Source organism: Toxotes jaculatrix, chromosome 2, assembly GCF_017976425.1.
Source record: "Toxotes jaculatrix isolate fToxJac2 chromosome 2, fToxJac2.pri, whole genome shotgun sequence".
Classification (NCBI taxonomy): Eukaryota; Metazoa; Chordata; class Actinopteri; family Toxotidae; genus Toxotes; species Toxotes jaculatrix.
The window spans coordinates 22,700,587-22,717,122 of NC_054395.1; the positions used below are offsets into that span (position 1 = coordinate 22,700,587).

Here is a 16,536-nt window from a genome sequence, read left to right on the forward strand (position 1 = left end):
TCTGTCGTCGAGGAAGGAAAACGAGAAAACACTGGATTTCTCTGAACTTAATTAAACATAAGATTTTGCTACTTGTATTATTTACGGTCTGCGCGCAAATATTCACACACATAATAAACTGTAACATGATAGTTGAAAATCCCTCTCCCTCAGTTTTTGGTATAGCCCAGACAGTGAGTAGCCTACCACTTTCCACTCACTGTAGACGGGGTATCCTTTGATTCATGAAAGCCAATCAGTCCACATTGTACTCGCTGCTTGGTGCGCCAAAGCTCCGAGAAACAAATTGTGAAGAGCGCTGGCAAAAGTTGTTTTTAGCGCCTTCAGAAAAATTTGAATGCCACATTGTGATACCACACACTCGTGCTCATATTTGTGATGATACCACAATGCACCTGACACCCACCCAGCAGTTTAAGTTAATTGGACATCGTTTGTATTATGTTGAGGAACAAAAACTCTTGTATTAAAACACAAGGAATCCGTCCTAAACAATGGGATGGTCCCACCCAAGCTTTCCACGTATTATGATCACTCCTCCACATGTCAAAGACTAATACAATATAATGTGTAGAAGCCTTAAAGCCCAGGAGACACATGAATCAGCAATTTCCAGTTTATTTACATCATTCTCACTTGTTGCTTCAATATGACTGAATTAAGCAATGTACAAGATTTTGCATTTAAATACATTTAAGCATAGTTCATTTTATGTTGATAATATTTATAGTTTACAACGTTTATAAATTAAATATAAATACAAATTATGATGAGTACTGGCAAGATGCAAAGCCAGCTACATTTTGGAACACGAAACCAACATAATTAGGAGTGAAATTTCTCAAGTAGAAGAAAACTAAACAAAACAAAACGTCAATGTTTACTTCCCATTTAACAGAGGAAAAAAAAAAACTCTTCAGGCAAATATCCTGAGGGGAGAAAAAATATTTTCCACACAGCGCAACATTTAGTACACCATGCATACATATTCGAAATGGAGCCAAATGACAAAATAAAAATAAATCCTGGCAATATGGGTGCAGGATAAGTGCCTAAGGCAGAAAAACAAAAAGATCCCTTCTTCATACAGTGCCAACAGCAATGATTTTGCTGATCATCATGCCAAAAAGGCACTGAGATAGGTAAATGGGTAACAACTCCATTTGTTATACATAGGGGAAATAATCACTGGAGGTTGCGGGGATAGGGTTGCTTTAGTGCCCTGGTATGAAAAGCTGACCTTTACAGCTGTCCACTCCTGGTTCTGTAAGAAGGGAGAGTCTGAGCAGTGCCCCGTCCTCTTCGTCCAGTATATCCACCTCTGAAAACCTGGCCCCTCAGAAACCGTCCAGGGACCCCAAAAGTCTCCAGATTGCGCTTCTGCTCCTCTGCCCATGTTAGTCTGAAATGGTTGGTTGACAGAAAAAGAGACACAAGCTTGTAGCCAAACATACAGGAGAAAGTAGAGTTCGAATATTGAGGATAAAAATATCACTAGCTTACCTGAATTTGTTATCAGATGAGATGTTATCAAAAAAGGACTTTGCTTTGTCATAATAGCATTTTGGTCCAAAATGATCCTCTTCTGCAGTCGAGGGAAATTCCTCTTTCTCTTCTACCTCATGATTTCCGTCTGCAGACAGAAACATGCACACTCACACTATGGAAGACCTAGCAAGGTGAAAAATCTTTGCACACGTGTATGGAAAAGGTCATAATTGTCATAAGTTTTGTAATCACTGCCACTATGTTGACCAAATCCTGGTTCCAGAATCAGCCTTACTGCAACTGTGCTAAGCAACTTCCTACAATTTAGAGCGGACCTGCAAGACAGGATATGAATAATTCTACATCATAGTATTGCACAATAAAGGTTGAACTGGTCCTTCAGCAAGAATTTAGTGTCAAAATACAGAAGATGAAAATGCAGTGGTACTTTTGTGGCCACTTGAACTGATGAACCAACCTTTCATATTCAACCTGTCCTGTCCTTCCCTCTCCAGTTCCTCCTTCATGAACTGTGCATTTGAAGAATCAAAATCAAAGTCTGTGTCAAACTTAAGGGTGGCAGATGGAGCATTAGCCACCAACAACTGGCCTCTACTACGGTTCCTGCGCCTCCGAGCTCCTGGGATTAATTTAAAGAAGAAAAATGCTGTTAATGATTGTTACTCTGAATTTCTTCTGTTATTTGTGTCCTGGAAATTCAGATTTTGACTCATTTACAAATCTGTATGTTAATTACCTTGTCTTCTTCTGGGAGGAGGTCTGTTTTCATCGTTTGGCTGCTGAGTTTCCTGCTGAGCTTCAGGCACAACTGGACCTGACTTCACTTAAATTCAAAAGGAACATTCAAGCTCACTTTTAAGATTGCTTACAATTGCACAGACGGGCATGCACAATTCCCATAAGTCCCCACACAGTTATAAAATGTTTCAAGACTAAAAAAAAATGTCAATTAGTAGAAATAATATTTTATTTTGCCTTTCATCACTGCAATTATGCATGCTTACTCGTGGTTCCAGTACCCCTTCTGGTCTTGGAACTCTCTCCTCTGGTCCTCTGGGGCCGCCTCCTATCCCACCGCTGTTCCTGCTCCTGGGATGCCGTCAGACCTCTCCTCTGCCTAGACCTTTCCATTTGGAGAGTTTGAACAGCCTTTTCCACCATGGGGCCCCTTCTAACATGAAAGCCTGGAAGCATAGGCCCTGCACAAAGAACACCTAAATACTGTAGTATTTAAACAATTTACTTGAAAGAAGTCAGCCACACTAAGGATGTGGGTTTTGGCCAGTTTACTAGGAATTAATATGTGCTCACTGACTTACCAAGGCCAAGAGCTGCAGCATACTGTTGATTAAGCAGAGAGTTGGCAGCAAGCTGGTTATAGGCAGGCATCCTTAGGGGGCTAAATGGACCAAGAGGTGAGTAGACGCCTGAAGAACCTGCATTGGATGACTGAGCACAGAAAGTTAAAACAATTTAACTCGCATTATCCGGGTCTTCTTATACTTTTAGATTCTCTAATTGTGGGCTGTGAGCCCTGCCATTTTTGAATACCTGTACTATTGCAGGATCCGGAGGCAGGCCATGGTGAGATCTTGGAGGTTCACACAGTGTGATATCCTTAATATCACTTCCCCGGAAAGTGATGTACTCATAGACATCATCTTTGGGTGGTGTTGGTCTGTCAGTGGGTCGTCCCTCCGTTCCAAAACATTTGACTAGTGAAAAGACAATGTTTGAGAAGGCTAGCAACCTGACATCCATGTTTCAATAATGATTCTAATCTCCCTAAGTGGATAGGCCTACACCACTCACCTTTTGCCAGCACTACTGTGGAGTTTACTTTATCAATTGTGTACAAAATCCCCTCATAACGATTTTGGGCTTTTGAAATTAATCCTATTTTACAGCCAATGTATGGCCTTGAAGAAGTCATGGCTAAAGAAAATTTCAGGCCAGGTGCGTATTCAACAAGAGCTCACGCATCCAAAAGCAATGGAGCGACCGGAAACAATTTATAGCGTCCACAGGTGACCTGAAACCACGCCCACTGATTGGCTTAAACGCACCTGGCAATGGATGTTGACCAATCCACTGTCAGTCCCTGTGGCTGCCGAGCTTTTCATTTGTGACTCAAAATGTCTGATATTTGGCATAATTTACAGTTATGCTTATTTGTAACTTTTATTTGGAAAACGTGTGGTGTCGTATTTTGTACTGATACATAAAATTATTTTGGTAACATTTCTCTGGCACGTATAAGCCACAGAGACAGAACTCCTGTGGCGTCAAGAAGTCTGAGCATAATATATAAGGTAATTGCTGATCTGCGCTCTGAGGAGTTTGACATCCAGATAGCCAAATATTAGTGCTGTCTGTGAGCGCTGAGGCAGCTGCTGCGGGTCTTCTGAAAAAAAAAAAAGAAAAAAAAAATTAGCAACAACGCAGCCATTTTGAGTCGTCTACGATAAAGTCAAATTGATACAAAATGCTTCAGCACTGTGTATAAATCTGCAAGGACGTGCTCTGCTACACAGAAACTTTCCCAGGGAGTTTCCGCTATGTGATAAAGTCCCATCAAGAGCAGCTGTGTGAGTGGTATCGATGTTTTCCCATAGAACCGTAACCCACCGCTGGCACTCCACTCTGCAGCTCGCAACCGTTTGTTCCAGCCTTTATTTTCTTCAACGAACCAATCACAGCGCCCGGTGAGGCCGCGTCATGGAGGGTGCATCCAATCGGCGCATGCGTCTCACGAACGAGCGTAGCTGGGCAAAGATGGCGGCGGGCTCCGATTTGCTGGATGATGTTTTCTTCAACACAGAGGTGGACGAAAAAGTAGTTAGTGATCTGGTCGGGTCTCTGGAGTCTGAACTAACTGGAGCAGATCACGTCAACACAGCAGTCAGGGTCCAGTCTGCAGCAAATCACGTCGGCAATTCAGCTGTAGGTAGTAATTCCAATGTTCAGGGCAGCAAAATGGGACTTTCACAACAAGAGCTTGCTAAAGCAGGTAAGATAGCTGCCTACTCCGGTTAGCTAACACTAGCTTATTTTGGTAACGTTGTTCAACTGATTGTAGATAACTTGGCTTCACTTGTGTGTTTCCCGAAACTCATGCGAATAGGAGAGTTGTTCGACACCCCCTTGTTTTCATGTGTTTCCGCTGCTGTAGGGACAGGAGTGCAAGGAGGTGTCATTAACAGTACGGTGTCCCACGGTTCAAGCGTGGATGGGGCAGCCGGGACCACATCGGCGGTGGGATCGAGCATGACAGCCGCTCAGACTCAGTCCAAGTCGGGGACAACTAGCGGAGTCGTTACGGTAGTATCAGATACAGCATCTTGTGCTGGGAAACCTGGAGCGACTGGTGTTCAAACTTTGAATGGAAGTGCCGTGGTCATGAACTGTCATATCACGGGAGGCGCATCTGCTGACAGCAGCGGCAACAACTCCAAACCCGCTGTCACGCTTGTAAACAACGGACCTGTTTCCGTGAGCAAAGGAAGCGCAGCAGATTTATCTGCAACACCAAGTACTATTATTCGGACTTCTTCCACGAGTGCGCAGAATACCGTGACTTCGCCTGTGATTTCGTCGCAGCCCTCTGTGAAAAGTGTGCCCACGGTCACGCTTGTGAGGCCACCTATGCAAACTCCCAGTAACACCTCACAAAGCGGAGGAAACCCGACCACAGTTTTGACAGCACCAGCCGTCAGCGTTACCAGCACGGCTGGCCCTCTAGTCACCAAACTCGACTCCACAAAGACTGTAATGCAGACTGGTGCACACGTCGTTGCTTCAGCTGTTGCGACAGGTACAACAGCGACTATGAGGAGCCCGACTGTTTTGCAAAACTTGAGGACTTCGGTGCCGTCAACAATTGCTGCCACTCCTCCCAGTGGAATACGAGCTATCGCTCCACAGGTGTTGGCACCTCGGCTCACTCAGCCTCAACAAAATGCCCCAAATATCCAAAACATTCAGCTCCCCCCAGGTAACTTAAGTTACTTAGTTACTTAAGCATCTTTGTTTTATTTGTGCACGTTTATCAGCTGCTCTGTGTGAGTAGAAAAGAGATGGTTTGAGACACTTTGTAGTAAGCGGAGAGGACACAGAATTGATTGTCTTTCAGGGCCACAAATAACAGATTAGAGATGGGCAAGGTACTAAGTGCAGACCAGATTGAGTACAGTCAGTGCTCATATTCCTCCTGCAGTGTATCAAACAAGCATTCTGTTGCAATCCATTGATTCTTATTACTTTGTCTTGTTCTCATATCAACAGCTATTTACTGTATAACTAAATATCTATCCCCTGCATGCCTTGTAAACAGTTTGCAAAGGCTAATGATTAGACTTGTCTACGACCTCGGATAACACTCTTAAGGTTTTGCACTTTGATTTTAACCTCAGGCTGTTAATGGGATAATTCAGATTTTTTGGCATAATGCAGTATGAAATTTTCAAATGCAGAAATGTCAGTGCATGGAAATTCACTCGGGTTGGGAAGCCTGTGTATAGACCAATCCCAACCAGAGAATAGCTGATCAGACCAAAATAAACCACAACAAACAACATTATTAAACAACATTTTAGCCACAACATTTAATGACATATATTCCCCTGCAACTCAGCACAAAACTGTTTCGCTTTTGTTGCTTAATTCTCCTGACTGTCCTCTCTGTAACTCGTACTATTTTGTTGTGGATCAGTGTATTACTGTGTACTGAAGCCCAGTTGATTATCACACAGCCAGTCACCTTTTTCATTGAGAATGGCAAAACACCGGGCATCAGTGCACAGTAATACCCTGGTCTACAATAAAGTATCAGCTGCAAGAAGAAAGTTTTACTTTAAGCTGTGCTGTGTTCAGGAAGCTTAACAACTCCTAATTACACACCGTGTTGTGATTTGAAATACTTTTGATTTAGCGTACCATGTTTGTGGCTCATTTTAGTCTGACCAGTCGCTGGTAATCTCTGCACATAGGCCTCCCAGCCAGGGTAATATCCATGCATCAATAGCCCTGACAGATGAGTAATTCATACCCCCTTATGTCAGAACTTCCATACACATATACAGTATATTGATGAGGCTAATCAGGACAGAAAAGGCCTGACCTTTGACAGCTTAACCCCCTCGAAATTTGCCTCTTGCAGGCATGGTCTTGGTTCGCAGCGAAAGTGGGCAGCTGCTGGTGATTCACCAGCAGACCTTGGCTCAGATGCAGGCTCAGTCGCAATCCCAAAGCGCCATGACACCACGACCTGCAGCCCCCACAAGCACTCCACCTGTCCAGATCACTTCTCTACAGGTACCAGGACTGCTGGACACATGGCCACAGTCACAGTTAGAAAACATGACTCATTCCTATTAGGTAGTGACACCTAGATCTGATACTGGTATCATGATTTATGCAGACACTGACCTTTGTAGGCTACATATCAGCCAGATGTGACTGATGCACTTTGTTTCTTTTTTAGCACAAATCTGTAAACCTTCTAGAACAATATATAATTAAAAGGAACATGAACTTTAAAAGAATGTTGGTGTTTAAACATATTCGCATATAGTTAGGAAATTATGATTAGGTATAGAAGAATGATACCAGTCAGTTCTACATTTTGAAGTACGCAGACTTAATACAAACTGAAACAGAAAAAAACACCACTCATATTAGATCTGGTTTCAGTATTAACTGATACCTTGAGTTTTGGTATCAGGACTGGTACCGGGAAAGAAAAAGTGTTTTTTTTTCCCATAATACAGGACCATGTATTATGGAAAGAATAATGCAGGACCAATACAGGATCATTTGAGAATCGTATCACAATGACAGCATACACAGCACAGTCACAATAATGAACACATTTTCAGTTGTCACCCTGCAAATGTTTCAGTGTCATAAGTAAAGCTAGGGACTACAATATATACAATCTTACGCTCTGATAGAAAATTAAAACTAAAAAATTGTACACAAAAACACCTAAATCAATCAGTCAATTTGATATAATTTATATTGCAGTCTTATTTAATTACATTAGGGTTGCTGGTTTCATATGCACACTCTGAATGCTAAATGACCAATCAAAATGGATTGATTTTATTTAGCACGTTTGGAGTTTTGCAAGCAACTGAAAGAAATGATACAGGAAAAAATGCTACATCATAAGTAGCATACCGTTATTTTTCCCAGTGGTATTGAACTTGCACATAGTGTCACGTGTAACACTTCCCTCCATATCCACACTGTTCTGCAGGCTCCAGGGGCGTCACTGCTGGCTCGTTCGGTGACCCCCACCACTATTATTAAACAAGGTTCCACAGTCCAAACCACTGTGACAGCCACCACCAAACTGCAGAGGCCTCCTGTACTGCAGGTAACTCCGCCACATATCCAAACCTGGTTCATGCTGACACTGAACACACTGTAACTATCGAACAATCAAAGTTAAAGCCAGCCATTTGCTCTGTATGAAACATGCTGTTGATTGGCTACACTTTGAGAACCATTTGGCTTAAAGAATAAAAACATAAAAGGTGTTTCACAGGAATCTAAAAATATATAAATAAAAAGGAGGAAAGAGGAATATATACTTTTCCTACTGTGACAGGTAAAAGGTATAATTTCTATCTGCCACTCAACACTTGTTTACCTGCCACTTCTGAAACTAATGCACAGCTAGTTCTGCACATCCTGTGACTCAGAGAGACCAGTGGCATTTTTTCAATGTTCCCTGCATCCACTAAAACCCACAGACAGGCCACAAATGTTGCTTCACTCATTGTTAGGATTGCCAACAATATGCACAGAAAAAAAACAGATTATTCCACAAATTAAATCAGGCACAAGAGGTTTGAATGCCGTCAGTGTATTTGAAGAAGCGTGTTGTTATTTTAGAGAAATTGTTCTTCATATTTCCATTTTTCATTTCACATGCAAATGTTTGTCCATCAGTCCCCTTGCTGGGAACAGCTCTGCAGCTCTCCTAAATCCTGGAGAGGATAGGAGTACATTCCTAGAATGAGAAAGTTAATATAAGGCTTTTACTCGTACGCCTAAGGTAGGGTTAAATGCATGTCTCCTGGACCAGCTTGGATGGATTTCCTAATCTAAAATACTTGATAAAAACAGGCTCAACCCTGTTTTGTAGGTTGTACGGTCATCTTGTTTTGCCACATGACTGCAATGAAAAGCTGGGTTTTGCCTCAAGGCTAGCACATTGGCATTTTTGGTTGCTCACTTCGAAAACCTTGCTGGTTGTATTAATCTTTCCTGTGAATTACGATTGTCCTGGTTGCCATGGAAGTCCCCTTAAAGGTTAATTAATTTTTTACTAATGATCATTAGGGGTTTTTTTTGTCTGATTTGCACATCACATTCTTATAGCTTCCCAGGAGTGAATGTTGTACACAAAGTGTACAAATATCTGTGACAGCTCTTTCCTGGAAAAAGAAAACTTGGAAAATAAAATTGTCCCCCTGGACCAGACATGTCAAAACTGTTATTCTGACTTCGTAGTTTTCCTACATCTTATCTCATCTCCGCATATCCTATGACTCGTTTAGAACACCATCATGCTGGGAGGAACTGCCACCACCCCGGGTCAGCCTCTAGGAACACCCACCGCAGTACAGCCTGGGTCTGCAGCCACAGCAGTAACACAGAGGGTAGGGCCCCTTGGCACCACTGGGACCCCTGTCACTCCAACAGCTATTACAGCTGTAAGAGAGAAGTACTAACCTTGAATGCTTTTGTCTTTGTACTTTGTCAAAAATGAAATTATGTACTACACAGATATTACATTTTGTATGTATTTGCATGTATTGCCCGACATTTCTGCTGTAAATATAATGTCTATGTTTAAGAAAAATTGTGTTTCTTTGCGTATGCTTGCAGGAGACACTGGAGAATGTGAAAAAGTGTAGAAACTTTCTGTCCACTCTGATCAAGCTGGCATCCAGTGGAAAACAGTCCTCTGAGACTACAGCCAGTGTTAAGGAGCTGGTCAAGAACTTGCTGGTACATTTCACACCTTCTTTTCTTCCTTTACTTATTTTTGCTTCATATTCTTCATCTCTCACTCACTATCTTTGTGCTTTGTGTCTGTTCTGATTCATCCACTGTGTCCATTGGACAACAGGAAGCAAAGATAGAGCCTGAAGATTTCACCAGCAGGTTATACCAGGAGCTCAACTCCTCACCACAGCCGTACCTTGTGCCTTTCCTGAAGGTGAGATCAGCAACACTTTAACAGATATCCGAATATAATGGCTGATGCAGCATGTTACAGACTGTGGAAACGCACACCTTGATTGACACGTACTCAATCCATGATGCGGTGAATAGCATCCATGCACTCACCAGTTCGTGCTGGTGAGTCTAGGACTTGCATGTTGTGTTAGTACAAGGGCACAAGGTATAGTGATAATATTAATGCTATATATTGATGCATAATAATGCTACTGCATCCTGCATCTCCTTTTTATAAAAAAGTCAATTTGTGTCTGCTATTTGATAATCACATCACAAAATCAGTTTAACCATAATCAAAATAAATCTGAAAACATATTCATCAGTGCCCTACTCGTTGATTTAGCAGTGGGAAATGCTGCCAAGCAGTCGTCATTACAAATAGCTCCTTCACTGTTTTCCCAGTGGGATGTCTAATAGTTTAATTTAAAAATGTGAAAGCAAAGCAAGAAATACAAGTAATAAAGCAATAAAAAGCCTTTTTGAAGTGCTCATTAGAAGTACACAATGAACTCTGTTTGATTCTGCTGAAGTTTATAATAGACTGCACCCTATATTTCAAAGTGCTGCTACTTTTGCTTTATAATAACCAAATCTATTGTGTGTGGAAAAGAGTCAGTGACTAATCAAACTAATATATATATATTTACTGTTTCTGTCCTTTGTCCACCTGCAGAGAAGTCTCCCAGCGCTACGTCAGATGACCCCAGACTCAGAGGCCTTCATCCAGCAGAGCCTGCTGCCTCAGCCCAGCACTCAGCCAACTGCAGCAGCTTCCACAGCCCTCACTGCTGTGGTGCTACGACCTCCTCTCTCCACTGTCGCTACTACAGCCACCAGCACTGCCGTGACCAAAACCACCGTAATCAGCCTCACTCAGACACCTCACAATAAACCAGGACTGGTAATTTTTGCTACTAATGGGTTTTTTTTTTTTTTTACTTGTATCTGAATTTGTTGATCAGCATGCACACAGAAGTGTAAACCTTGTATTCAGGAGTATATACTTCTGTTTTTATTTGTGCTGTATTTCTGAGTTTCTCATTCTTTGTCACAGATTGTGCCACAGCAACAAGGGACAATGGTGAGGCCCCAGGTGACACTGACTCAGTCTCCCATGGTAACACTCAGAGGACAACCTCATAGCCGCATCATTGTGGGCCAGCCGCAGGTGGTCAAACAGCTGCAGACAGGTGTGTGTGTTCAAGAGTTGCATACACTTCTGTTTCCTCCATTGTATGTCAGCGGGCATGAAAAATCAGCACTAATGCCCTGAAAGTCATAGTATTGTTATTTTTTGTTATATCATAGAGTGCCCAGTTACAACTGGTGCATAGACTGAGATGCTAAACAAATACACTGAAGAAAGTCACTGAACAACACAAAAATCTACTGGTTCCTCCTGAGTCTTTGTTCTTTCACCCATTTACTATGTACTGTATAGAAGTGCTGCCACCTTGTGGATGCTTTCTGTAACTGCAGGACACTACACTGCACACAAATTTGGCAAATTTGATTCTAAAAAAAAACAAAAACAAATGCTATTCATGTTGTAGTGCATGTTTTAAATCACATAAAAACAATTTCAACTCCCAACTACACTATTCTCAGTTAGCAGCAAAAATCTGAACTTGCTTCTGTCGCTCTTAGTTCCAGCAGTGAAGCCAACGTTGGCTCCAGGGGTCAAAGGAGTACAAGTAGTCAGTCAGGCCCCTCTCACTGCTGCTCAGAAGAACAAGCTGAAGGAAGCAGGAGGGGGAACCTTCAGGTCTGTGATACATTTAATCAGTTAAATTGATCTCTTATTAGTCATTTTTCATTCACTACTTCCAGCTGGGCTTGATTTGCAGCTTGTTTTTTTTTTTTTATCTCATGTGACACTAAATTGAGCATAAAATATCATAATTTTTTACACCATTTTCTGACATTTTATAGCCCAAGCTAAAAACTAATTGTTTAATCAGAAATTGTCAGATTGATCAATAACAAAAATAACGATTGGTTGCGGTCCATGAGCTTTAACTGATATCAGAAGACTGGCAAGAAGTTCTCACTGAGTCCCTGTCTTGAACAAGTTACATTTTTTTATGGTTGTCAGCCTATATCAATACCAGAACAAGAGTCTGGTTTTCATTTTCTATTCATATTACTCTCGCCATGGTGGTACACCATATACAGGGCAAAATGTCATCCTGCTCTCATCTGTTTGTGTGTCTGGATTCACTTTTGTGAACATAACATCTCAAAAGCAGAATACCAAATGTAGTAGAAAACACCTCTACATAACGGAAGATCACATTAGATTTTGGTTAACCTTGCTGCTTAAATTTTCATGATGAGGCAAAACCCATTTCCTTGTCATAAAAATTATACAGTGATATGATAAAGTCACTGAGGTCAGGCATCGTTCATTCACATGGGGATACAGATATAGAAAACACAGCAGGACATGGTGTAAAGCTGTTCATGCAGCTGCACAAACAGATACACTATGCACCATGTAAAACTGAGTCAGTAAGATTGGAAATCAGAAGAAAGCACTCAGTCACAACAGACTATAGTGGACTGAAAGAACACCAGCATTAAGTGGTATAGTAGCTGAAGGAATAGCTTGATTTTATAGCTAGATTTTATAAGTGCATTAGTTTGGTTGGACTCTGTAGTTAGGATGAATCATGAATCTTCTCAGTATTTACATTTATCTAGATATTTAGGTATCTTTCTAGCTATAGGAGACCCCTGCAGCTCAGTGAAACTATTGACATTAGTATGAATGTGCACAGTCAAAAAAAACGTGATTAGTTTTAGACACAAAATATTGCCACGTCTCTCTCATCACTTTTCATTTCACCCAGGGATGATGATGATATCAATGATGTGGCCTCCATGGCAGGAGTCAACTTGTCAGAGGAGAACGCCCGTATCTTAGCAACCAACTCTGAGCTTGTTGGCACGGTGACTCGTTCTTGTAAGGATGAGGCCTTCCTCTCCACCCCTTCACTCGCTCGGAGAGCTCTTGAGATTGGTGAGACACATAAACTTAAGAGAACATATGCAGCACGTTCTCGGTTTTAAAGGTTGACGCAGTCTCACTCCGTCCAAATCTTTGTCCACGTTCTTCCTGCTGTGACAGGCAAGAAGTTTGGTGTCAGTGAGTTGGGCACAGATGTGATCAACTTCATTTCCCATGCTGCGCAGCAGCGGCTACAGAACCTGCTGGAAAAGGCATCGCAAGTGGCACAGCAGAAGAACATAACCTTTAAGGTGATTATTAATTACCTTAATTTAAGACTTGGTGAGACCCATTGCTATTTATTCTGTTCCATCTTCTCTTATTGTGTCTTTTAGGAGGACGAGCGGTACGAACAAGTTAGCGACGTGCGAGCCCAGCTCAAATTCTTCGAGCAGCTGGATCAGATGGAGAAGCAAAGGAAGGAAGAGCAGGAGAGAGAGATCCTCTTGAAGGCTGCCAAGGTAAAAATACTGTCTGCAAAACAAGGACACATAGTATGAATGACACACTATCATAACTGCATAGGGAAGGCGAGTGAGAGATCTCAGGTCAGTGTCATTAGCATACATTTCCTTGGCTTCAAGAGATCATATATGCTAACTCTGAGTGAGTGAGTGAATGAATAAAACAACTGATTGAATAAATTGAACACCATCTTTAACTATTAAAATGTCCTCTACTTTACCGTAGTCTCGGTCACGGCAAGAGGACCCCGAGCAGCTCCGACTGAAACAGAAGGCCAAAGAGGTAAATTTATGCTTCCATAAGTGACTATATGATTGCTTTCTTTGTGTGGTATTATAATGAGCTGGTCTGTGAGACTAATCAGTGTGTTATTCCATGTACTCCAGATGCAGCAGCAGGAGCTGGCACAGATCAGGCAGAGAGAAGCCAACCAAACGGCGCTGGCAGCAATTGGCCCTAGGAAAAAACGGAAAATGTACTCTCCTGTTAGAGGTGCCAGCGCAGAGGTGAGGAATATGGAGCCATTTGCCACAGATGAGTTGTGCTTATTTTTTTAATTCAGGAAAGATCTTAAAAAAGAGCTAAATGTCTATCGTGTGGTTGCTCCATTTCACCCTCCAGGGTTCAGGGTCAGGGCCCTCCCAGCCTGGAGGCTCCAGTGGAGCAGGATCCAGACAGTTTATGCGACAGCGCATCACCAGAGTCAACCTCAGGGACCTTCTATTCTGCCTGGAGAGTGAAAGAGGGACCAGTCACTCGCACCTGCTCTATAAAGGCTTCCTCAAATAGCACCTGCATTAAAATGACTAGTCTCGCTCAGTGGCAATAAGGAAGCAGAGTTGACCGTCAGCTCAGACCTTCTCTGCCAGTACTTCCCTTGATCACCCATTGCTGAATGACGAGACGTCTGTCTGTGGGAAGAGAATTATCTGGAACACTGAAGAGACATCAGCTTTTAAAAGCTTCTTCAGGCACAGGCCTTTTGTATTTTCAGTGCTGAGATGGAGCAAATATTAGAACTCGGCCCTGATTTCAGCGTGCCTCTCAGCTTGGTTTGCTCTTCAGAGACCAGTTGCACTCAACCACACTTCCCTCATGCACTGCCTCATGCTGCACATAAGAAAAATGTCTTTAACTGAACTGAGAACTTCAGATCTGAAAACCTTGACAGTGTCATTGCGCTGACATTTGGGTTGTTGCAGCAAATCTCTACAAAGTGGTTCCATTTTAGACTAATGTGCAACATTCAGGTGCAGCGTGATTTTACAAAACTGCAGTAATGCTAATTTTCTTGACCATGTTAACATAAACACTCTGTTTATTTAAGTTTTCAACAGAGATTTTAATTTATCATGCATTTATACTATGTGTTAGCAGTTGTAACGCCTGTGGATTGTTTTACACAGACTAATCTTGACTATTCTTGTCCTCTGCTGAGTTGCCTTCTTCAGATTAAGCCATATGGATTAGAATGTGTTGCTCAGTTTAAGTAACTTCATCTATCCAACAGCTCTCTCCAGATTTGTAGGATGTCTACTTTATTGTTTAGTTTGCTTTTTTTGTTTGTCTTTGCTTGACAGTTTCTGACACAGTGGTTTTTATTCAGATTCTAGCACATTTATTCCACAGATATATACTTTACATTCCTATCGATCATTTCTGAAAAATACCATAGCAAGCCCCACCCCCCATCTCCTCAGCAGCCACTTTCCATTAATTTCGTCAGTGATGGTAAAAAATTCAATTGGCTTTCTGTCAGTATCCTGGTGGTGCACTAACTGACTAGTTACTTAGAAAATCCAAGAGTGAAGAATGAAACATTCACATTATGAAATAATAATGTGGATTTGGCTCTGCATTTCTTCAATAATGTTTCCAAGAAGCAGAGCTGTCAGGTCCCACCTTTCTATAAATGTCACACAAAGAACTACAAATTATTAAAAAAAGAAGAAAAAAAAAGTACAATGTTTAAGTTTAGCTTCTGGCTAAAAAATGTTTGCGCAGGGCATTTACCATGATTGCTTGTCCATCCCAAGCACATTTTATTCTTTGCCTTTTGTAGCATTTAAAAATGATTGTAATGTTAAAAATAGAATGGACATAGGTGGCTGCCTAATGTTACTCATAAAAAATCAAAACTAGCATGGTATAATTTGGAAATGAAGTGGCTGTTGGTACTGTAAAGTATCCACTCTGTGTAGCTTGTGCAAAAATGTGAATTTTATGAAACAGATTATGGAGAAATGAAACCCAGTTATATTTTTAATTGCAGTCCTTTAAGTCAATCAGTCATTTTTCTATTTCTAAGTTGTGCATCCACATTTTTATATTTGAGCGAATGATGGGGGTCATGTTTGGTAAACATGGGCATGAAGTGCAGAACGAGGACTGCACTTTGACAGATCAGTTTTCTAAAACTAGTCGATCATACCCACTTTATAACTTTTTATATTTTTAGTGCACATACTAATTTTGGTCTTTATACCCTTTGTCATTTTATGAAATAACGTTTATGGGAAAATTTTATTACTGTATATATTTACGTTTGCTATTTGTAGATTTATCATTTGACGACTTTAAATTGAGAAATTTTGTCTTATTTTTCATGTATATAAATATGACAAATAAGACAAATATATGATGCTTTTTTTTTGCCAATATCTTGTAAATTTTGCACAGCCACTTGTTTATATGTAAATATCTGAATTTAAAAAAAAAAGTTTTTAAGTGCTATTTTATAATGGATTGAGAGAAAATAATCTCTATTAAAATATAAAACAAATATCTCTATCTTGATCATCTTAATTACTCTGGCAGGTCTGGTCTTCAGTGGAGCCCAAAATACTAAAATACAGCAATGTCTTCACACAGGTATTTTCCTGTGTTTTCTGTGACCTGTTGGCACTGTTTGTGAACACAAACTGACTGTCCATGAAGCAGTATAATTAAGTTAGAAATTGGACTGAATAGAGGAACAGGATAACAAATTATAATCCCTTCCCTTAGAATATTTATATATTTTAAAATATATAAATATTTTAAGGGAAGCGTTGCTCCGGTATGAGCTGACTCTTTCTGAGGTTTAAAGGCATTCCTCATAAAGACGAAAACTGCAAAACAAATATGCAAACCTATCATGTGATTGAGGTGTAAAATCTCCAACTGCTTCACCAACTGTTGTGGGCTTATAGCAACAGTTGGTCTTCATTACTATTATATTTTACAGTATGAGCCAAAGTCTCATGTTACCCTATACAGCTAGTGCACTTTCATCTCTATGAATTCATTCTAAGCTT

At 41.0% G+C, this 16,536-nt stretch overlaps 2 protein-coding genes across 4 annotated transcripts; one reads left to right on the forward strand and one right to left on the reverse strand.

Annotated features, from left to right (window-relative positions):
- Window positions 1-648: 648 nt before the first annotated feature.
- lsm14b (LSM family member 14B) lies at window positions 649-3,836 on the reverse strand. 2 transcript variants are annotated; one of them, XM_041064400.1, is made up of 8 exons: window positions 3,322-3,836; window positions 3,061-3,224; window positions 2,829-2,958; window positions 2,529-2,708; window positions 2,246-2,332; window positions 1,967-2,128; window positions 1,504-1,633; window positions 649-1,402 (listed from the first exon to the last, which is right to left on the reverse strand). In XM_041064400.1, exons 1-8 carry the CDS (start codon window positions 3,440-3,442, stop codon window positions 1,243-1,245), a joined length of 1,134 nt encoding a protein of 377 aa, XP_040920334.1. In that variant the 5' UTR covers window positions 3,443-3,836; the 3' UTR covers window positions 649-1,242. The 2 variants fall into 2 exon arrangements, with proteins under 2 accessions (XP_040920334.1, XP_040920324.1); XM_041064390.1 differs by having other exon boundaries at window positions 2,514-2,708.
- A 415-nt stretch (window positions 3,837-4,251) lies between these two features.
- Window positions 4,252-16,001, forward strand: LOC121199474 (transcription initiation factor TFIID subunit 4-like). Of its 2 annotated transcripts, none has more exons than XM_041064197.1 (16): window positions 4,252-4,519; window positions 4,682-5,503; window positions 6,668-6,822; window positions 7,769-7,888; window positions 9,078-9,233; window positions 9,409-9,531; window positions 9,653-9,742; window positions 10,439-10,666; window positions 10,820-10,955; window positions 11,413-11,530; window positions 12,618-12,787; window positions 12,896-13,026; window positions 13,111-13,236; window positions 13,466-13,522; window positions 13,627-13,746; window positions 13,862-16,000. In XM_041064197.1, exons 1-16 carry the CDS (start codon window positions 4,252-4,254, stop codon window positions 14,027-14,029), a joined length of 2,988 nt encoding a protein of 995 aa, XP_040920131.1. In that variant the 3' UTR covers window positions 14,030-16,000. The 2 variants fall into 2 exon arrangements, with proteins under 2 accessions (XP_040920131.1, XP_040920135.1); XM_041064201.1 differs by having other exon boundaries at window positions 4,280-4,519; window positions 11,419-11,530; window positions 13,862-16,001.
- The last annotated feature ends 535 nt before the right edge of the window (window positions 16,002-16,536 follow it).